We start from the raw sequence: 22,190 nt of genomic DNA, 5'->3' as shown, positions 1-22,190 counted from the left end.
TTTGCCTACAAATCTATGAGGAAGTGAAGTAATAAAATATATTTTTTAAATTTTTTTAAAAGATTTAGATGAGTAGGAGAACTTTCACCTTCTAAACACTAATCCTCACTCTTTATTGTTATCCTAACTTACATGACACGTCAGAAAACACATTTAAAGTCGTCCGAATTTTGCTCAGCAGACAAGCGGTAAAACATTATGTTTAAACTCTAAAGAGATGAAAGCATCATTCTCCTCAATTATTTTAAAACTTAACGAAAGTTTCTTTAATTTTTTTAATTCATAAACATATCTTCTTCATCCTTTAGTCTTTCCACTTCTTTAATCTATAATCAATAGGTTTTACTCAAGTTGCATGGATCTTTCATGATATTAAATTTTGCTAGGAAATTGTGTGGCGACGGAAACACACAACTAAGGTAAAATTAAAGAAAATCAAAATGAAATATTACGCATAAAAAAATATAAATATACATGATTCAGCTTTTAATCTACATACATAAATGGAGATGGAAAATAAAAGAATAATATTTAACTAGTAAAACAGAGAATACTTGATTATAGTGTAAATTACCTTCACCGTCAGCTAAGCTAAGTTACGGTCACAAGGCAAGAATATGTTTAAGCTCGGAACTCAATTTTTACAAAATTAACCAAAAAAAAAAAAAAAACTTTGTAAAGGAGATTGCGCGCACATCCCTTGCTTCCGAAAAAAGAAAAGGAGAGATTAAAGTGATCAAGAAGTACTTTATTCATCTTTTGACCTCAATGATCACTTCTTATTCCGTAGCACTCATCTATCTGATCGTTATTAGCTCTTCGAATAATTTGTGATCTTGATCTACAAACCCTTTTCTGGATCGTTTGTTTCCATCTTCGAATCTTAAAACTCTGAGCTTAATATCTAAATCACTTTGCTGTCTTCTTCACAATAGAATTGAACAACAAGATGGCGGAAATGATTGTTACTCTGGTCTTAGAAGTTGTAAAATGCTTGGCTCCTCCAACAGAACGCAGACTTAGTTATTTGCGTAACTACAATGCCAACTTTGAGAATCTCAAGGCAGAAATCGAGAAGCTCAAGGAAGAAAGCACGAGCATTCAGCGCAGAGTTTCTGAAGCTGAAAGAAATGGTGAAAAGATTGAAGAGAAGGTTGAGAGGTGGGTGGTTAGCGTGAAAAAGATCATTGATGAGGCAGCAAAATTCATTCAAGACGAAGAGACAGCGACAAACAAGCGCTGTCTGAAGGGGTTGTGTCCTAATTTTAAGACCCGTTATCAGCTCAGCAAGAAAGCAGAGACAGAGGTGAAAGCGGCCATTGTTGAGCTCCGGGAAGAAGCTGGGAGATTTGATAGGATTTCCTACCGTACCGTTCCGGAGGAGATATGGCTTAAGTCTCGCAAAGGCTACGAGGCCTTCGAATCAAGGCTTTGTGCTCTGAAGTCTGTACAAAATGCATTGACTGATGCTAATGTCAGCATCATTGGGGTGTACGGCATGGGCGGCATTGGAAAGACGACACTGGTGAAGGAGGTCGCAAGGCAAGCAAGGGAAGACAAGCTCTTTGATCGAGTGGCTTTTTCCGAGGTTTCCCAGACACTGGACATTAAAAAAATTCAGCAAGAAATTGCTGAGAACTTGGGTCTGGTGCTACAGGAGGAAACTGAATCAAGAAGAGCAAGTAGGCTATATGAACGATTGAAGAAGGAGGAGAAGATCCTTATAATTTTAGATAATATCTGGAAATGTGTTGATTTGGAGGCCGTTGGAATTCCTTTTGGTGATGATCACAAAGGATGTAAATTGTTGCTGACAGCAAGAGATCGTAATGCACTCTTCAGTATGGGTTCCCAAAAAAACTTCTCCATTGACATTTTAAATGAAGAAGAGGCTTGGAGATTGTTCAAGCTAGTGGCTGATGATCATGTCGAAAATCGTGAATTTAAATCAACGGCAACAGAAGTAGCCCAGGCATGTAAAGGTTTGCCCATTGCCTTAACTACAATAGCAAGGGCACTGAGAAACAAGAGTGTGCCTGAATGGAAGAGTGCCTTGCAAGAACTCCGAATGCCTTCAGAGGTGAACTTCGAAGGGGTGCCGGCAGAGGCGTATTCAACTATTGAGCTGAGTTTCAAGAATTTAAAAGGTGAGCAACTCAAGAAAATTTTTATGCTCTGTAGTCTACTGGGGAATTCTATTTGCACTTCATACTTGTTCCAATGCTGCATGGGCTTGGGCATACTTCAAAAGGTAAATAAGTTGGAGGATGCACGAAACAAATTATATGCATTGGTCCATGAACTTAGAGACTCTTGTTTGTTGCTTGAGGGCGACAGCAATCAAGAATTGTCTATGCATGACGTCATTCGCGATGTTGCCATATCAATTGCATGCCGGGAGCAACATGCGGTTTTAGTGAGAAATGAGGATGTGTGGGAATGGCCAGATGACATTGCGCTAAAAGAGTGCTATGCAATTTCTTTAAGAGGCTGTAGTATTCATGAACTTCCTGAAGGCTTGGAATGTCCGCGGCTTGAATTTTTACACATCAATCCTAAGGATTCTCTTTTTGACATCAATAATCCATGTAACTTTTTCACAGGGATGAGAAAGCTTAGAGTTGTAGATTTCACTAGAATGCAGTTACTTTTGTTGCCATCTTCCATTGATCTCCTTGTAAATCTTCAGACACTATGTCTAGTTGAATGCATGTTGGATGACATAGCCATCATTGGAAAGCTGAAGAATCTAGAAATCCTTAGCTTTTGGGGGTCTGGTATTGTAAAGTTGCCGGAAGAACTGGGTCACTTGACTAAGCTAAGGCAGTTAGATTTATCCAACTGTTTCAAATTAAAAGTTATTGCACCTAATGTTATATCAAGGTTGGTTCGTTTAGAAGAATTATATATGAGCAATTGCTTTGTTGAGTGGGATGATGAAGGACCCAATAGTGAAAGAATTAATGCTAGGCTTGATGAGTTGATGCATTTGCCTCGGTTGGCCACTTTAGAAGTACATGTTAAAAATGACAATGTTTTACCGGAAGGCTTTTTCGCCAGAAAGCTGGAAAGGTTTAAAATATCAGTAGGAGGTTCATCATTCCTGCCTCTTGCAGCAACCAACAAAGATTATTGCTTTAGATTGAGCTGGGCACTATTTGCGATCGATGATCATGAAACCATGAGGACGTTGAAGCTCAAGCTTAATTCTGTGTCCATTTGCTCGAAGAAATTGCAGGGCATCAAGGATGTTGAATACTTATGTCTGGACAAGTTGCAAGATGTAAAGAATGTTCTTTTCGATTTGGACACGGAGGGTTTTTCGCAGTTGAAGCATTTGCATGTGCAAAATAATCCTGACTTCATGTGTATCGTTGACTCGAAGGAAAGGGTACCTCTGGATGATGCCTTTCCAATTTTGGAGTCACTTAATCTCTACAATTTAATTAAGTTGGAGAGGATATGTCAGGATCGACTCAGCGTACAATCTTTTAATGAATTAAAAACCATAAGAGTTGAACATTGTGACCAGTTGAGTAATATCTTCTTGCTGTCTGCAGCAAAATGCCTTCCAAGACTGGAAAGGATTGCAGTTATTAATTGCAGGAATATTCAAGAAATATTTGCTGTTGATGGAGAATATGATGCTATCGATCATCAGCGGATAGAGTTCGGTCAATTAAGGACTTTGTGTTTGGGAAGTCTTCCGGAGCTTACAAGCTTTTGCTGTGGAGTGAAAAAGAATAGACAAGCACAAGGGATGCATGAGACGTGTTCCAATGAAATCAGCAGTTTGGAAGACAAGCTTGATATTTCTTCAGCACTTTTCAACGAGAAGGTACGCAGAAGTTTAGCAATTTATTTTATTTTGGTTTTTAAGGTATACAGAACGTACACATAATGATAAATGCAAGAGAGAGTATCATCATATTCATTCATCAAATAAAGAAAAAGGATTCGACACATTCACATGCTCTCATCAGGTCTAACTAGAAGATTGACATTCTTAGGCGCTTCCTCATATATGCATGATGTTGGATCTAACGATTAATGAGAAATAATTTTATGTGACTTTCAGGTTGCGTTGTCCAATTTGGAGGTTTTGGAGATGAATAAAGTTAATATCGAAAAGATTTGGCGCAATCAACTTCCAGTTGCCATGTTTCTTTGCTTTCAAAATCTAACACGATTGATCTTGAGGAAATGTCCCAAATTAAAATACATATTTTCAGCATCTATGCTCGGAAGTTTTGAGCATCTCCAACACCTGGAGATTCGCCACTGCAAGGGTTTGCAGGAGATCATTTCCAAGGAAGGAGCTGATGATCATGTTCCCCCTAATTTTGTCTTTCTGCAGGTGACCACTCTGATACTCTTAGGCCTACCTGAACTTAAATGCTTATATCCTGGAATGCATACTTCAGAATGGCCGGCATTAAAATTATTGGATGTGTCAGCTTGTGACCAAGTAACTGTATTTGATTCGGAATTATTTAGCTTTTGCAAGAGTAGTCAGGAGGACAAACCTGATATCGCAGCACGACAGCCCCTTTTCTTGCTCGAAAAGGTATGAAATCATTTTTATATTTTTTAATATTAAATCAAAATTTTTCATATTATGCATGTGACAGTTTTTTTAAAGGTTGAGGATTTATTAAACTATAGTCTATGTTGCCATGCATGCATTTTATAACGTGAAAGAAAAAAAAAAGTTATTTTTTCTACTGTAAAAGAAAAAAAACCTGTTGCTTGAGTGAACACATAACTTAATTAGTTTAAATTATCTGATTCATATGATGATCAGGTCTTTCCCAACTTGGAGGAACTGGGATTAGATGGAAAAGACATCAGAATGATTTGCAACGGTGATTTCCCACCACATCTTTTTGGCGGTCTTAAAGTTCTTCAACTGGGATTTGATGCTTCCCCTGCTGGTTTTCCACTTGGTTTACTTGAGAGATTTCATAATCTGGAAAAGCTCAGATTGGATCGATGTTCATACAAGGAGATACTCTCAAATGATGGACACTTGGATCAACATGTAGGGAAGCTCGCACAGATAAAATATTTACGGCTGTACAGACTTGATGATCTGAATCAACTGGGGAAGCAAGATTCCAAAATGGACTCGATTTTTCAATCTGTTGAGGATCTAATCCTAGAATATTGTGACGGTCTGTTAATTCTATTGCCATCATCATCTGTATCTTTTCGGAATCTAACAATGCTGGAAGTTTCCGGTTGCAAGAAGTTGATAAGCTTAATGACATCCTCTGCAGCAAAATGTCTAGTGGCAATTGTAAGGATGCAGGTACTTGGATGCAGAGCAATGACACAAGTTGTAATAAGTGAAGGAAATGAGTTAGTAAAAGAAGAGATTGTTTTCAACAAATTGAAGACGTTGTCCCTGGCTGACTTAGATAGTCTCACAAGCTTCTGCTCTGGCAATTACATCGTCAACTTTCCATCTTTAGAAGATTTATTTGTGATTGGTTGTCCCAAGATGAATATTTTCACTACAGGAGAATTAAGCACACGGCCCAGAGTAGACGTCATGTACAGAGAGACAGGTGCTCCATGTTGGGATGGTGACCTTAACACAACTATACAACAATTACATAAAGTAAAGGTACGTGTATATATATAATCAGAAAACGGATACAAAAGTAGTTGTAATTATAATTAGTTTAAATTAATTAATGAGATTTTTTTTTCCTTTTTCTTTTTCTAGCTGTTGGAGGGGTCATCATCTTACGCGAACACCTACTAGTCTAATAGGCCTTTCAGTCCTTGGAGGTGTTAATGAAGACGAAGTCCCAGGTAATTAATTTTTCATATTGCTTGTTTTATTTATTTATTTTTGGGACAAGAAAATGGTTTCAGATGTCTTCCTGATCAGGGTTATTTTTTTCAATCTTTTTCTGATTTGCATTTCAACCTTTTCTTTTCTAGCATCATTTTTATTTTTCTGTGATGTGCCCTCAACCACATCATTGGATTATAGAATGTGATTCAATGCTTTCTGTTCTTCACCTTAAAAACAGGAGGATTGGATTATAGAATTGCGCATCCCATCTAGATGTGATGATGGTTAGATTTACGCATGCTTTTCGTGAACGGAATTTTGCTGCGGACAAACTCGCCAACTTGGGTGCGGAAGCTGCTGGTTTTTTCTGGTGGAGTGACTCTCCTTCTGACCTTTTGTCCTAGAAGTTCTGTTAAAGCTCTGCTTTTGTTTACATCTAGTAAGTGAAGGATGTTTATTTTCTTAGTTTGTACGTTTGCTGCGTTCATGCGTGGCTTTTTTTAAGCTGTTATTTTCATTTGGCTTGTTCAAGAAGATATATCAGGTCATTCTTTTGAGAAGCTATCTCTGCGAAATTTGTGTTTCCTACATTTGATCTTATGCTGAAGGAAAATTTGTATCCTTAAACTAAAGATGTGTTAATTTACCATTTCTCAGTGTACTCCTTGAATTATATGCAATAAATTTATACTGAATGTATCAAATATTGATCCATGGGTACTGTCTATTTCCAATGGTGCTTGGGAAAGTTATTCTTTTGGTTCCTCTGAGTCCTGAAACTATGCTTCATCTCCTGCCTCTGGGTATTCCTCATTCGAATCCAAGTCAAAGATAGAGCCATGGATCAGGTTTATTGCTTCAGGCTTCTTGGGAGTTTCTTCTGAATCTGAAGATTTTTCATCAGCCTCCGGAGCTAGCTGTGAGTTGGGATTAGGGGCTGCTGCCAACATATATTTCTGAAGCATGCTTTTGTACATCATCATTTTAAATCTGTACAGGAGGGAGCAGCATTCTTCAATATTGTGCACTTTATCATTGGAAGAGAAAAATAGCATAGGCAATGAAGAATTAAGGTCTAAAAGAACACAAGCATTGCGAATTTTTCACCCGTCTCCTGACCGTAGTTTATCTACTCGCTGGCAAGATAGTAGCTGCGATTTTGTTTTGTTTCGGATGGGAGATTGCCTGCAGATCCAGCTGCTATCAACTTTTGCCTTCTCGCTCGAAAGTGATAAAAGGAGAGAGCTCTGCTGCGCAGATGGACAAGAAGGGTGGAGCAGCTTTGATGATAAAATGCTTGGGAGCTGCAGCCTTTGTCTATACAGAGGCCTCTAACCGATAAATGTATGACAGGTAACATTTTAATCTACTTGAACCTGCTAGAAATATCACCTTGGTTGAAAATTATGCAGGTGGAGTGGATAAACAAAGTGGTATTTTGTTGAAAAATTAGCATGACATGCTATTTTGAGAGCACATTTTGAGTGGGTCCCACTTAACGAAAGTGGAAAATAGTGTGAGGTTCGGATTCTACTCCGTTGATATTTCAATAGTATAATTTTATTTTCTTAAAAGGGTGCTTGGGTGAATGAGAAATTGTCTCTCAAAGTTCACCCTTGGAGTTAGAAATTTGAAAGGAAATGAAGCTTATCCCACATGGAAAAAAGAAGCCTAGGAATTAGTGTATATATATAAACACTTAACCATGCATGAGTAAGGATTATAAGGATAAATACTCTCTTCATACGCGCGTGCGCAGGGGGGGTGTGAATCCAAGACCGAATTGGTTGAACCCGCGCGTCCTGCGTACACGAATGTCAGCCCAAAATCATCCATGCAAGCTAAGCCCATTTTTAATTCCTTTTGAATTTTTTATTGTAACAGTTCTTGTGAAATTTCCAGTAGCTGGTTTTCATTGGTTAGCTACTGTTTAATGGAGAATCGTACCCGTTGCATCCTGGGAAACATATACTAGCAAACCTTAAGCACTCCGTAAAGGTGGTAAATCTGTTTTAAGGAGACTGTTTTTGTGCCGGCCTCGGGTTTCTGTTTTAATTTTTTAGCTGGTTTTCGTTGGTTAGCTACTGTTTAATTTGTTATCTCACTGTTTTCATTTTCTTACATATTTGTCTAACAACAATGTTGAAAAAAGCAAACAAGCAGCACTACCAATTGTTGTTTAGTTATTTCAATATGAGAAATTCTTTTAAACACTCAATTACGATCGCATCTGTAACACCCCAAAATTATCACGTGCGGAACACGTGGTAAGACTAGCAAATCAAAAATCCTTACACAAATTCTCAAACTGAAATACCTCAAATTTTATTAAACAGATAAATCATTCCACAAATCAGATACTTGACATTTTCTTCCAAGTCATAAAAGTAACAAATGTCTCAAAACTCTCCAAATACAAATTCAAAAAACCAACAAACTTAAAGGCTAAAGAAATTCATCCTTCTTTTATTCAATTTAGCAAGTAAATAAATCTCTAACTCCGAAGATAACCACACTTCTGAACAAGTCACTTAATCTACAAAAAGTAATGACGAGGGGTGAGCCGTCAACTCGTTAAGTAAAACCATTCCCAACACACTAGGCCTATTGATACTAAAAATATTTGTAAGCCTTCTTTTTAGTAAAACATATATCATAATTCATAAATTTCATAAAACGATATATCTCGATAAAATAACATAAATTCATAGTAATTCAGAATATTGAAAACATAGATAACTTTCGAAAGCAAATCATATAACACATTCACGAAAACAAAACGTTAGCTCTTGTCACATAATGTCACCTATAGTCCCGGTGACCTGGCCAGAATCAGAATATCGTGTGCACACTCAGAACAAAAACCCAGTACTGGTACATAACATAAATATCTCTATATCATATAATACGATCATAATTAGAATTAGAATGACTACGGACAATAAACCAAAATATTTAAATTCATTTTTAATTTGTTGCAAATTACACGTGGCACTTTGTACTATACGTGGCACTTCATACTATACGTGGCACTTCGTGACATTTTAGCCCTCGAGAGGTGGCCCTCATACAGTCTCAAGAGGTGGCCCCCGCATGATTTTCGTGGATAATCTTAATCAAATGCGAATAAAACATTCATATTGAATTCATAAAAGATCATAATAATGATTTAAGCTTGCAGAACAATTTCCATTCCAACATTTTATAGACAATTTCAAAGATATAATTATTTATCAAAAATAAATTACACATTTAAAAGCATTTATAATATTTGTTAAAACCATAAAAATAATATAATTTTCAGATTTGAAGACATTACATAAATTAATTTGGTTACAAAGAACTAAGAAAAATATGTACTTGTAATAATATTAAAATATAAAAATTATTATACGTATCCAGTACACTAGGAATAGAGTTACTTACCTCGATAAGATAATAATTGAAACACAACTCTAAGCTTTTAACAACCTTAAATATCTCCAACACCTTAAAAAGATACAAAACATAATTAATAACAACTTATTCTGAGAACCTGATTTTCTAATTTATGTCGGTACAAGTCTGATTCTCTTGATTTTAACTCTTAATCTAATAATCAAAACGATACGATATTATGCAGATATGCTCTAGACATCCATAGGTATCTCGTATAAAATTTTCAGGAGGATCCGATACCAAAAACATTTTAAAAACTATTTATTTCATGATAGACTCAAAACTGTCTCACAGTCCCTTAATAGAACAGTATTGGTTCCGAGATTTTTATAAAATTACACATTAATCAGAAAATTATGAAATTAAAACTGGAAATACTAGACAGATATATTAACTTCTATTTAAAAAATTCAGAATTTTTCGAGTTCATTTTATGGTATAAATAATTTTGTGAATTCAATAATTCTGCTGGAACAAAAGTTTTCCAGTGCAACAACCATAAAAAGTAGGAAGAAGTTGAATGATACCAGGTTTGAAATTAAAACGTGATGCATTAGGAGGGAAAACTATGCATGATGGTGACCATGTTCTAGTAGGATGCATGAAGTCTCTAAGGGTCCTAGGCTGTTCATGAATATTTTGCAAGGCTTGGTCATTTTTGTGCTTCGAAAAATTTTTAGCTCCTGTGTCAGCCATATCTAAGGGTGGTGAAGGTGATCTTCTAATTAATCTGCCACTATTTGTATGAGACCATCGACGCAAGCAATGCTGATGATGTGTGCTAAACTAATGATGTAAAAAACACTAAATGAAAATTACAGAAATAAAAATAAACTAGAAATTAAATAAGCAAAAATGCGAAATAAAAATAAACAAACTGAAAAATAAATAAATAAATTAGGCGGTGAAACCAGCCATAAACAAAGAAATTAAAAGAAACAGTTTAGGCGGTATTTTAAAACCAGCCATATAATAAAACATAAAATTAAATTAACTAATGTACAAGAATAAATAAACTGAAATTAAAATGCTAGGCGGTAGAATCGACCATATAAATAAATTAGCAAACTGAAATTAAAATGCTAGGCGGTAGAACCGACCATTTAAAGAAAAATACATAAATTAATAGAATTTAAATAACAGTCAGGCGGTAGAACCAATCATTTAAAATAAATCCAGAAAGTAAATTGCAGAAATTTAAAGAAATAAATTTGATTTGGGGACTGATTTGCAAAGTTTTTTGGGCTAAGATGAAGTTTCTCACAAATTTTATGGATAATGTTAAGGTTTGAAAAGAGGAGAGGTGCTAACTGAAGTTTTGCAAAAAGAGAATAAAATAGAATCACGGAAAGATAGTAACGACAAAAAAAAAAAAAAATAATAATAAAAAAATAAATAAATAAAAATAATGTAAAGACAAACTAACACTAAATTTAGAAAACTCTCCGGCAACGGCGCCAAAAACTTGACACGACTCAAAAATGTATTACTCCCAAGTATAAGAGTGTCTAGTTATAATATAACCCGATGAGTCCGGAGTCGAACCACAAGGAATTTTAAAATCTAATTGTCAATTTGTTTAAACAAAGAAATTTAATTGCGAGAAAAGAAATCTCTAGAATTCAATTTAAAGACATGCTAAGGTTACGAGATCCACTCTCAGTATTCAAACTATAATTTTACTATTCTCTCATTTTTATATTTTTGCCTCACTTTTACCAATTAATTATTATATCATTTAATTCTCAACTAACTATGTGTGTGGATAAATATGGAATAAAGTACCTAATGTGCCATACTATATTAATGTATCGACATTATGTCAAAATACCATACAAATCCAAAGAAATTTATAGATTAACATAACATAAAAATAAATAGAAAATAATAAAATAAACTTAAAAAATCATTTGAGAAAATAATAAATTTAATAGTTTGAAATATTGAGCTTCACCTTTCACCTCAACTTAGTAAAATTAGCTACTCATATTGAAAGAAAACACAACACTCTTTTTATTTAATAAACTTTTGAAATACGCTACAAGAAAGTTGATTACAACAAAATAAGAAAAAGAAGGAAAAGACACAATTCTTCAGCTGCACTCTATTCTCTTTCGGCTTAAGCTCTCTCTGCTCAGCTCTCTCCTCTCACAATCGCTTGCCACCCCTTGCCTTTTATAGGCAAAGGAAATCATCTTCTTTTATTTTATTTTATTAATATTAATATTTTATTTTATTTTATTTTTATATTATATATACATATTGAATTGTGTGATGGTCATGGTTGCCTTTTGCTCTTTTGTCATTTTGTTCTTTTTTTTATATTTTTTATTTTTACATCTCCTCAATTGTGCTCCAGTAGTTCTTCTTTATTCCCGCTTTCAATTTCAATTTCATCTTTATTCTTGAAAAATATTTACAAGATAAAAATTAACATTTTACGAATTAATTTAACATAAAAATATATTTGGGGAGTATTAAAATAATTTAGAAATAATGAGCGCATTAATTGACACAATAAGTGAAAAACTAATAATTTCATTCTTATTAAATGTACACTTTTTAGTGTCAATCATGTACGTCATGTAGGTCATGTAGTCATGTAGGTCTTGTAAGTAATATAGTCGTGTAAGTCATGTAGGTCATGTAAGTAATATAGTTATGTAGGTTGTGTAAGTCATGTAAGTAATGTAGTTGTGTAGGTCGTATAGTTACTTGTATATGAAATTTGATATTATTTTTTTTATTGTACCATCAGATATGGTTTTGGTACGTGCGCCTATTCTCTTCAATGGTGAATGAATTGAGCAAAATGACGAGTATAAGTTCAAAGGTTCCAAGGCTAAAGGGATAATGATACCACGATCGACAACATATGCCGAATTGGTGGAGAAGATAGTTGCATTATGAAAAAACTTAATTTTTTGACTAAAATTTGTTGCATTATGAAAGAACTTAATTTTTCTAGATTCCAATTTATGTATCATGTTAGTATTGATTTCATTTAAAAAACTTTTTTGTTTATTCAGTTTATAAGTACTAGTTCTGGGCAAGCATGTAGACATTTCTTAGCAACGGTTAAAAATATGGTATTTTATATGGTATAATCTATACTCACATTTAATTAGGTTCATAAATTGCAGCAAATCCACTAAATTTGCACATCGGACAGTTCAAGAAATGATTAGATTCATTAGTATAAATAAACAAAGTTATCATTGCACAAATTTTTCAATATTTGGATATGATACACTAATGAACATCGCAATTAAACAGATTACAACCATTTTATTCTTTTTTATCTTCAAAGTGCTTTCTTCCTCTTCCCAAGCATACATGCATACATAAGGACTGCCTGCATATAATAATTCCATAAAATCAATTAAGAAAAAAGTTTATCAATTATAGGAAATTGACCGCAATTAAATACATAGAAGAACACCATTTGCAGCTATCAAAGTGTTTCCACTAAGAACCATAACTAGACACACCATGGCTTATAATTGGAAATTTAGGATCTCTCTAAGTAATGACGTTCCACAAGGTAAAGGCATCTGCACCATTCTAATTTATTGTCCCCAATTGTGAGCCTAATTAAACTAAATGTAATGTGTATATTCTATTAACAAGAAACAAAAAATTAAATTACAGAAATGATGTTATATATATATATATATATACAGAAGACACATCTAGAGAGATGATGAACTTTTTACCCCTCCATCTGGAAACAAAATTCCTTTCATGCTAAAAAATGGCGAGTTGCCAAAATCTCATCAAAATTTCAAAAAAAGTAAGGCCTATAAAATTTCAAAAAACAATACCCAGCTATTTAGAAATAATAAAAATAAATCAAACCTCAAGAAACAGCTCTTAATCAATTCAAAAAACAATACTCAGCTATTTAGAAGTAATACATGAAGGTCGTGTAATACATAAAAGTAGTGTAATCGTACAATACATGACGGTCGTGTAATTGTGCAATACATGAAGGTCGTGTAATCGTGCAATATATGAAGATCGTGTAATACACAACCTTGAATCTTACATAAAATTACACGACCAAATCGTATGTTATATGACCAACCGATAATTGGCACAATCCATCAAATTTTCACGATCTGCATGTAGCAAAACAACTAGAAATTTGTTTTCGAACATGTTATGAGAGACCCACAACTAATTAATCTATTTTATCAATATAAAACCTAAAGTTTTGATTTTTTTTCCTAAATATCAACAAGAAAACTAATTACAGAGAATTACTTACCTCAAGTAGTTACATTCTGACAATTTTGCAGTAAATGATCAGCTCTTACCGGCAAACTAAGCTTCTCTTTCTCAGTTGTGGCAGCTTCCCCTTCTCAGGCTCAGTTTGCTCGTGTTGATGTTCGATTTAGCATGTATGGAGAATGAGTGTTTGTAGTGTAATCATGCAATACATGACAGCCGTGTAATTGTGCAATACATGAGGGTTGTGTAATCGTGCAATACATGAAGGTCGTGTAATACACAACCTTGAATCTTACATAACCTTACACGACCAAATCGTGTGTTATATGACCAAACGATAATTGGCATAATCCATCAAATTTTCACAATTTACATGTAGCAAAACAACTAGAAATTTATTTTCGAACATGTTATGAGAGACTCATAACTAATTAATCTATTTTTTCAATATAAAATCCTAAATTTTTGTTTTTTTCTTAAATATCAACAAGAAAATTAATTACAGGGAATTACTTACCTCAAGTAGTTACATTCTGATAATTTTGCAGTAAAGGATCAGCTCTCGCCGGCGATTATGTAGCGATGAACTAGGCTTCTCTTTCTCAGTTGTGGCAGCTTCCCCTTCTCAGGCTCAATTTGCTCGTGTTGATGTTCGATTTAGCATGTATGGAGAATGAATGTTTGTTTGAGTAGATGTGATGTCGGTGAGGGAATTGCAGAGGTGAGGGAATTGAGAATGGAGGATGAGTGTTTGTTTGTTTGAGCAGATGTGATGCTGGTTGAGTTGAAGTGTTTTAAAACAAAGATAATTTAGTAATTTCTTATCAATTTTTAAAGGGTATTGATGAAAATTTTATCAAATTCTAATTTTAGGGTATTGAGATAATTTTTAAAGTATTAAAGTGCATCTGCTACAATTCCCTCCAAATATGTAGTAATTTGTCCCTTATATTTCACCATCAGAGGGGCCGAGCATACATATAAAGGAGATTTGACGTGCAAATATCATGACCTAGAAAAGAAAAGGAGATATTAAAGTGATTAAGAAGCACTTTATTCATCTTTGGGATGTTATCATTTGTATACCCTATAGATACTCTGTTATAAAAAATACTACAATACTTTGAGAGTGTATTAATCGTCCACCCTAAATTGACAAAAGTTATCTGCCGACCACCAAACCGTTAGCTGCCGTTTGAAAATTAACGGAATAATAGTGAATTGATGATTTTACCCTTAAAAATTATCACTTATATACTTTTAAATTTTTTTATTATCACTTGTATACCCTTAAATTATTACTTGTATCATATGAAAAGACTAAATTACCACTCTAACGTTATCCTATTTAAACGATAAGTAACGATTTAGTGAATGACAAATATATTTTGTTAATTTAAAATAAATGATTGATACACGCTCAAAGTATTATATTATTTTTTATAACAGAGCAACTAGGGTATATAAATAATAATTTCCCTTCATCTTTTGACCTCAATGATCACTTCTTATTCTGTAGCACTCATCTATCTGATTTTCATTATCTCTTCGCATAATTTGTGATCTTGATCTATAAACCCTTTTCTGAATCGTTGTTTCCATCTTCGCATCTTAAAACCCTGTGCTTAATATCTAAATCACTTTGCCGTCTTCTTCACAATAGAATTGAGCAACAAGATGGCGGAAATGATTTTTTCTCTGGTTTTAGAAGTTGTAAAATGCCTGGCTCCTCCAACAGAACGCAGAGTTGGTTATTTGCGTGACTACAATGCCAACTTTGAGAATCTCAGGGCAGAAATCGAGAAGCTCAAGGAAGAAAGCACGAGCATTCAGCGCAGAGTTTCTGAAGCTGAAAGAAATGGTGAAAATATTGAAGAGAAGGTTGAGAGGTGGGTGGTTAGCGTGAAAAAGATCATTGATGAGGCAGCAAAATTCATTCAAGACGAAGAGACAGCGACAAACAAGCGCTGTCTGAAGGGGTTGTGTCCTAATTTTAAGACCCGTTATCAGCTCAGCAAGAAAGCAGAGACAGAGGTGAAGGCGGCCATTGTTGAGCTACGGGAAGAAGCTGGGAGATTTGATAGGATTTCCTATCGTACCATTCCGGAGGAGATATGGCTGAAGTCTCGCAAAGGCTACGAGGCCTTCGAATCAAGGCTTTGTGCTTTGAAGTCTGTGCAAAATGCATTGACTGATGTTAATGTCAGCATCGTTGGGGTGTACGGCATGGGCGGCATTGGAAAGACGACACTGGTGAAGGAGGTTGCTAGGCAAGCGAGGGAAGACAAGCTCTTTGATCTAGTGGTATTTTCAGAGGTTTCCCAGACATTAGATATAAAAAAAATTCAGCAAGAAATTGCTGAGAAATTAGGTCTGGTGCTAGAGGAGGAAACTGGATCAAGAAGAGCAAGTAGGCTATATGAACGATTGAAGAAGGAGGAGAAGATCCTTATAATTTTAGATAATATCTGGAAATGTGTTGATTTGGAGGCCGTTGGAATTCCTTTTGGTGATGATCACAAAGGATGTAAATTGTTGCTGACAGCAAGAGATCGCAACGTCCTGTTCCGTATGGGTTCCCAAAAAAACTTCTCGATTGACATTTTAAATGAAGAAGAAGCTTGGAGATTGTTCAAGCTAATGGCTGATGATCATGTCGAAAATCGTGAATTGCAATCTACGGCAACAGAAGTAGCCCAGGCATGTAAAGGTTTGCCCATTGCCTTAACTACAATAGCAAGGGCACTGAGAAATAAGAGTGTGCCTGAATGGAAGAGTGCCTTGCAAGAACTCCGAATGCCTTCAGAGGTAAACTTCGAAGGAGTGCCGGCAGAGGCGTATTCAACTATTGAGCTGAGTTTCAAGAATTTGAAAGGTGAGCAACTCAAGAAATTTTTTATGCTCTGTAGTCTACTGGGGAATTCTATTTGCACTTCATACTTGTTCCAATGCTGCATGGGCTTGGGCATACTTCAAAAGGCAAATAAGTTGGAGGATGCACGAAACAAATTATATGCATTGGTCCATGAACTTAGAGACTCTTGTTTGTTGCTTGAGGGTGACAGCAATCAACAATTGTCTATGCATGATGTCATTCGTGATGTTGCCATATCAATTGCATGCCGTGACCAACATGCGGTTTTAGTGAGAAATGAGGATGTGTGGGAATGGCCAGATGACATTGCGCTAAAAGAGTGCTATGCAATTTCTTTAAGAGGCTGTAGTATTCATGAACTTCCTGAAGGCTTGGAATGTCCGCGGCTTGAATTTTTACACATCAATCCTAAGGATTCTGTTTTTGAAATCAATAATCCATGTAACTTTTTCACAGGGATGAGAAAGCTTAGAGTTGTAGATTTCACTAGAATGCAGTTACTTTTGTTGCCATCTTCCATTGATCTCCTTGTAAATCTTCAGACACTATGTCTAGTTGAATGCATGTTGGATGACATAGCCATCATTGGAAAGCTGAAGAATCTAGAAATCCTTAGCTTTTGGGGGTCTGGTATTGTAAAGTTGCCTGAAGAACTGGGTCACTTGACTAAGCTAAGGCAGTTAGATTTGTCCAACTGTTTCAAATTAAAAGTTATTGCACCTAATGTCATATCAAGGTTGGTTCGTTTAGAAGAATTATATATGAGCAATTGCTTTGTTGAGTGGGATGATGAAGGACCCAATAGTGAAAGAATTAATGCTAGGCTTGATGAGTTGATGCATTTGCCTCGGTTGACCAATTTAGAAGTACATGTTAAAAATGACAATGTTTTACCAGAAGGCTTTTTCGCCAGAAAGCTGGAAAGGTTTAAAATATCAGTAGGAGATTCATCATTCCTGCCTCTTGCAGCAACCAACAATGATTGTTGCTTTAAATTGAGCTGGGCACTATTTGCGATCGATGATCATGAGATCATGAGGACGTTGAAGCTCAAGCTTAATTCTGTGTCCATTTGCTCGAAGAAATTGCAGGGCATCAAGGATGTTGAATACTTGTGTCTGGACAAGTCGCAAGATGTAAAGAATGTTCTTTTCGATTTGGACAGGGAGGGTTTTTCGCGGTTGAAGCATTTGCATGTGCAAAATAATCCTGACTTCATGTGTATTGTTGACTCGAAGGAAAGGGTACCTCTGGATGATGCCTTTCCAATTTTGGAGTCACTTAATCTCTACAATTTAATTAAGTTGGAGAGGATATGTCAGGATCGACTCAGCGTACAATCTTTTAATGAATTAAAAACCATAAGAGTTGAACTTTGTGACCAGTTGAGTAATATTTTCTTGCTGTCTGCAGCAAAATGCCTTCCAAGACTGGAAAGGATTGCAGTTATTAATTGCAGGAATATTCAAGAAATATTTGTTGTTGATGGAGAATATGATGCTATCGATCATCAGAAGATAGAGTTCAGTCAATTAAGGACTTTGTGTCTGGGAAGTCTTCCGGAGCTTACAAGCTTTTGCTGTGAAGTGAAAAAGAATAGAGAAGCACAAGGGATGCATGAGACATGTTCCAACAAAATCAGCAGTTTTGAAGACAAGCTTGATATTTCTTCAGCACTTTTCAACGAGAAGGTACGCAGAAGTTTAGCAATTTATTTTATGTTGGTTTTTAAGGTATACAGATCGTACACATAATGATAAATGCAAGAGAGAGTATCATCATATTCATTAATCAAATAAAGAAAAACGATTCGACACATTCACATGCTCTCATCAGGTCTAACTAGAAAATTGATACTCTTAGGCGCTTCCTCATATGTACATGATGTCGGATCTAACGATTAATGAGAAATAATTTTATGTAACTTTCAGGTTGTGTTGTCTAATTTGGAGGTTTTGGAGATGAATAAAGTTAATATCGAAAAGATTTGGCACAATCAACTTCCAGTTGCCATGTTTCTTTGCTTTCAAAATCTAACACGATTGATCTTGAGTAAATGTCCCAAATTAAAATACATATTTTCAGCATCTATGCTCGGAAGTTTTGAGCATCTCCAACACCTGGAGATTTGCCACTGCAAGGGATTGCAGGAGATCATTTCCAAGGAAGGAGCAGATGATCAAGTTCTCCCTAATTTTGTCTTTCCGCAGGTGACCAGTCTGAGACTCTCAGGCCTACCTGAACTTAAATGCTTATATCCTGGAATGCATACTTCAGAATGGCCGGCATTAAAATTATTGAAAGTGTCAGATTGTGACCAAGTAACTGTATTTGATTCGGAATTATTTAGCTTTTGCAAGAGTAGTGAGGAGGACAAACCTGATATCCCAGCACGACAGCCCCTTTTCTTGCTCGAAAAGGTATGAAACCGTTTTAATATCTTTTAATATTAAATCAAATTTTTTCATGCTATGCATGTGACAGTTTTTTTAATGGTTGAGGATTTATTAAACTATCGCCTACAATGATATGCCTGCTTTTTATAACGGGAAAGAATAAAAAAGAAGTTTTTTTTCTACCATAAAAGAAATAAAACCTGTTGCTTGAGTGAACAGCATAATTAGTTTAAATTATCTGATTCATATGATGATCAGATCTTTCCCAACTTGGAGGAACTGGGATTAGATGGAAAAGGCATCAGAATGATTTGGCACGGCGATTTCCCACGACATCTTTTTGGCGGTCTTAAAGTTCTTCAACTTGGATTTGATGCTTCCGCTGCTGGCTTTCCACTTGGTTTACTTGAGAGATTTCATCATCTGGAAGAACTCAGACTGAAGCAATGTTTATACGAGGAGATACTCTCAAATGATGGACACTTGGATCAACATGTGGGGAAGCTCGCACCGATCAAATATTTACGGCTGTCGAGACTAAATAATCTGAATCAACTGTGGAAACAAGACTCCCAAATGGACTCCATTTTTCAATATGTTGATAATGTAGTTGTAAGTTCGTGTGACAATCTGTTAATTCTGTTGCCGTCGTCGTCGGTATCTTTTCGGAATCTAAAAATTCTGGAAGTTTCCGGTTGCAAGAAGTTGACGAACTTAGTAGCATCCTCTGCAGCACAAAGTCTGGTGGCACTTGTAAAGATGCAGGTATTTGGATGCAGAGCAATGACACAAGTTGTAAAAAGTGAGGGAAACCAATTAGCAAGAGAAGAGATTGTTTTCAACAAATTGAAGATGTTGTCCCTGTTAGACTTAGATAGTCTCACAAGCTTCTGCTCTGGCAATTACATCTTCAAGTTTCCATCTTTAGAAGTTTTATTTGTGGTTGGTTGTCCCAAGATGAATATTTTCACTACAGGAGAATTAAGCACACCGCCGAGAGTAGACGTCATGTACAGAAACAGAGGGGCTCCATGTTGGGATGGTGACCTTAACACAACCATACAACAATTGCATAGAGTAAAGGTACGTGTGTGTGTGTACATATATATATAAAATCAGAAAATGGATACAAAAGTAGTTGTAGTTTAATTAATTTAAATGAATTAATGAGATTTTTTTCTCTTTATCTTTTTCTAGCTGTTGGATGGGTCATCATCTCACTCGAACACCTACTAATATAATAGGCCTCTCAGTACTTGGAGGAGTTGTGAATTTGAAGAATGAAATCCAGGTAATTAATTTTCATTTCACTTCTTTGTCGAATTATTTTGTTTCAATCTTTTTCGGATTTGCATTTCAACCTTTTCTTTTCTAACATCATTTTTATTTTTCTATGATGATATGCCCTCAACAATTTCATCGGATTAAAGAATTCCATTCAATTATTTCTGTTCTTCATTTTAAAAACAGGAGGATTGGATTACAGAATTGTGCATCTCATCTAGATGTGATGGTGGTTAGATTTACACATGCTTTTCATGAAGGGAATTGGGTTGTGGACAAACTTGCCAATTTGGCTGCGCAAGCTGCTGGTTTTTTCTGGTGCAGTGACTCTCCTTCTGACCTTTTGCCCGCGCTTCATCGTGATGCTCTTGGATTGTCGTTCTGTAGATTCTGTTAAAGCTCTGGTTTTGTTTCACTCTAGTGAGTCAAGGATGTTTATTTTCTTAGTTTGTGCGTTTGCTGCATCCATGAATGGCTTTTTTTTAAGCTGTTATTTTCATTTGGCTTGTTCAAGAAGATTTATCAGGTCATTCTTTTGAGAAGCTATCTCTGGGATATTTGTGTTTCCTACATTTGATCTTATGCTGTAGAACAATTTGTATTCTTAAACTAAAGATGTATTAATTTACCATTTCTGTGAACTCCTTGTATTATATGAAATAAATTTATGCTGAATGTATCAAATATTGATCATGTGTAGTGTCTATTTCCAATGGTGCTTGGGAAAGTTATTCTTTTGGTTCCTCTTTTGAGTCCTGAAACTATGCTTCATCTCCTGCTTGTGGGTATTCCTCATTCGAATCAAAGTCAAAGATAGAGCCATGGATCAGGTTTATTGCTGCAGGCTTCATGGGAGTTTCTTCTGAAACTGAAGATTTTTCATCAGCCTCCGGAGTTAGCTGTGAGTTCAGCTTAGGGGTTGCTGCCAACGTTCATTTCTGAAGCATGCTTTTATACATCATCATTTTAAATCTGTACAGGAGGGAGCAGCATTCTTCAATATTGTGCACCTTATCATTGGAACAGAAAAATAGCATAAGCATTGAAGAATTAAGGTCTAAAGGAAACAAGCATTGCGAATTTTTCACCCATCTCCTGACCGTAGTTTATCTACTCGCTGGCCAGATAGTAGCAGAGATTTTATTTTGTTTCGGATGGGAAGATTGCCTGCAGATCCAGCTGCTATCAACTTTTGCCTTTTCCCTCGAAAGTGATAAAAGGAGAGAGCTTTTCTGCGCGCATGGTCAAGAAGTGTGGAGCAGCCTTGATGATAAAATGCTTGGGAGCTGCAGCCTTTGTCTATACGGAGGCCTTTAATCGTTAAATGTATGACAGGTTACATTTTAATCCACTTGACCAATAAACAATTTTGATGGAGATGGAGTTGATAAACAAAGTGGTATTTGTCTAACAACATTGTTGAAAAAAGTAAGCAAGCAGCACTACCAATTGTTGTTTAGTTATTTCAATATGAGAAATTCTATTAACACTCAATTACTATCACATTGAACCAGCACTTCAATTAGATTGCGAAAACAGTCTTTCTATAGTAATAGCAAAGTCTGCAAACCATATAAACAATTTGGCCAATCACTTCAATGAAATGCTGTTACTTATGAAAAAATTGATCAATGTACAAAGTTCTTCCACAATGGGGAAGGATCTGAGATGTTTAGACCACAAAAAACAGAGAGAAACAGGCTCCATTTCTGCATACGATGTAATAGAATTTCATGGTATTTGATTATTACTCTGAAAAGAAGTTAGTGGAATAATAACTTAAAATGTTATTGATTAATTTTTTTAAAAAAAAATCTAAAAGTTTGAAACAATAACTTAAAATGATATTAAAACTAAAAAATATTTAAAGAGAGAAGCACCCTTAAAAAAAAGAAAACATAACAATATTTTTAGAGTTGAAAAATGATTATATTGTTAAGTTTTCTTTTTATTTATATCCTGTTTATATTATATAAAAATAAAAAATTATTAATTGATATTATAATTGATAAAATAAAAATTATTAAATAAGAATTAAAAATATATTTATATATAATGAGAATTAGGGTGGGGATGAGGGTGGAGAGTACAAAACTAAATCCCACCCTATTAAAAATTTAAGAATTATTTTTTTCCTACTCCCCACCCTATTCTCAAA

General features: G+C 35.2%; 2 protein-coding genes across 5 annotated transcripts; both read left to right on the top strand.

The window, feature by feature from the left end:
• The first annotated feature begins 644 nt into the window (after window positions 1–644).
• LOC107177308 (disease resistance protein At4g27190-like) lies at window positions 645–6,518 on the top strand. 3 transcript variants are annotated; one of them, XM_052443442.1, is made up of 5 exons: window positions 645–3,838; window positions 4,079–4,567; window positions 4,805–5,629; window positions 5,732–5,820; window positions 6,045–6,518. In XM_052443442.1, exons 1-4 carry the CDS (start codon window positions 950–952, stop codon window positions 5,768–5,770), a joined length of 4,242 nt encoding a protein of 1,413 aa, XP_052299402.1. In that variant the 5' UTR covers window positions 645–949; the 3' UTR covers window positions 5,771–5,820; window positions 6,045–6,518. The 3 variants fall into 3 exon arrangements, with proteins under 3 accessions (XP_052299402.1, XP_052299403.1, XP_052299404.1); XM_052443443.1 differs by having other exon boundaries at window positions 6,005–6,518; XM_052443444.1 differs by having other exon boundaries at window positions 5,953–6,518.
• An 8,443-nt stretch (window positions 6,519–14,961) lies between these two features.
• Window positions 14,962–20,725, top strand: LOC107177313 (disease resistance protein RPS2-like). 2 transcript variants are annotated; one of them, XM_052443441.1, is made up of 5 exons: window positions 14,962–18,043; window positions 18,284–18,772; window positions 19,007–19,831; window positions 19,946–20,039; window positions 20,179–20,725. In XM_052443441.1, the coding sequence occupies exons 1-4, from the start codon at window positions 15,155–15,157 to the stop codon at window positions 19,982–19,984; spliced, it is 4,242 nt and encodes a 1,413-aa protein (XP_052299401.1). In that variant the 5' UTR covers window positions 14,962–15,154; the 3' UTR covers window positions 19,985–20,039; window positions 20,179–20,725. The 2 variants fall into 2 exon arrangements, with proteins under 2 accessions (XP_052299401.1, XP_052299399.1); XM_052443439.1 differs by having other exon boundaries at window positions 14,963–18,043; window positions 20,219–20,725.
• The last annotated feature ends 1,465 nt before the right edge of the window (window positions 20,726–22,190 follow it).

Source organism: Citrus sinensis, chromosome 6 (assembly GCF_022201045.2).
Source record: "Citrus sinensis cultivar Valencia sweet orange chromosome 6, DVS_A1.0, whole genome shotgun sequence".
NCBI classification, from domain to species: domain Eukaryota; kingdom Viridiplantae; phylum Streptophyta; class Magnoliopsida; order Sapindales; family Rutaceae; genus Citrus; species Citrus sinensis.
The sequence above is the reverse complement of the archived record's forward strand: the minus strand, read 5'-3'. Positions and strand labels throughout refer to the sequence as shown.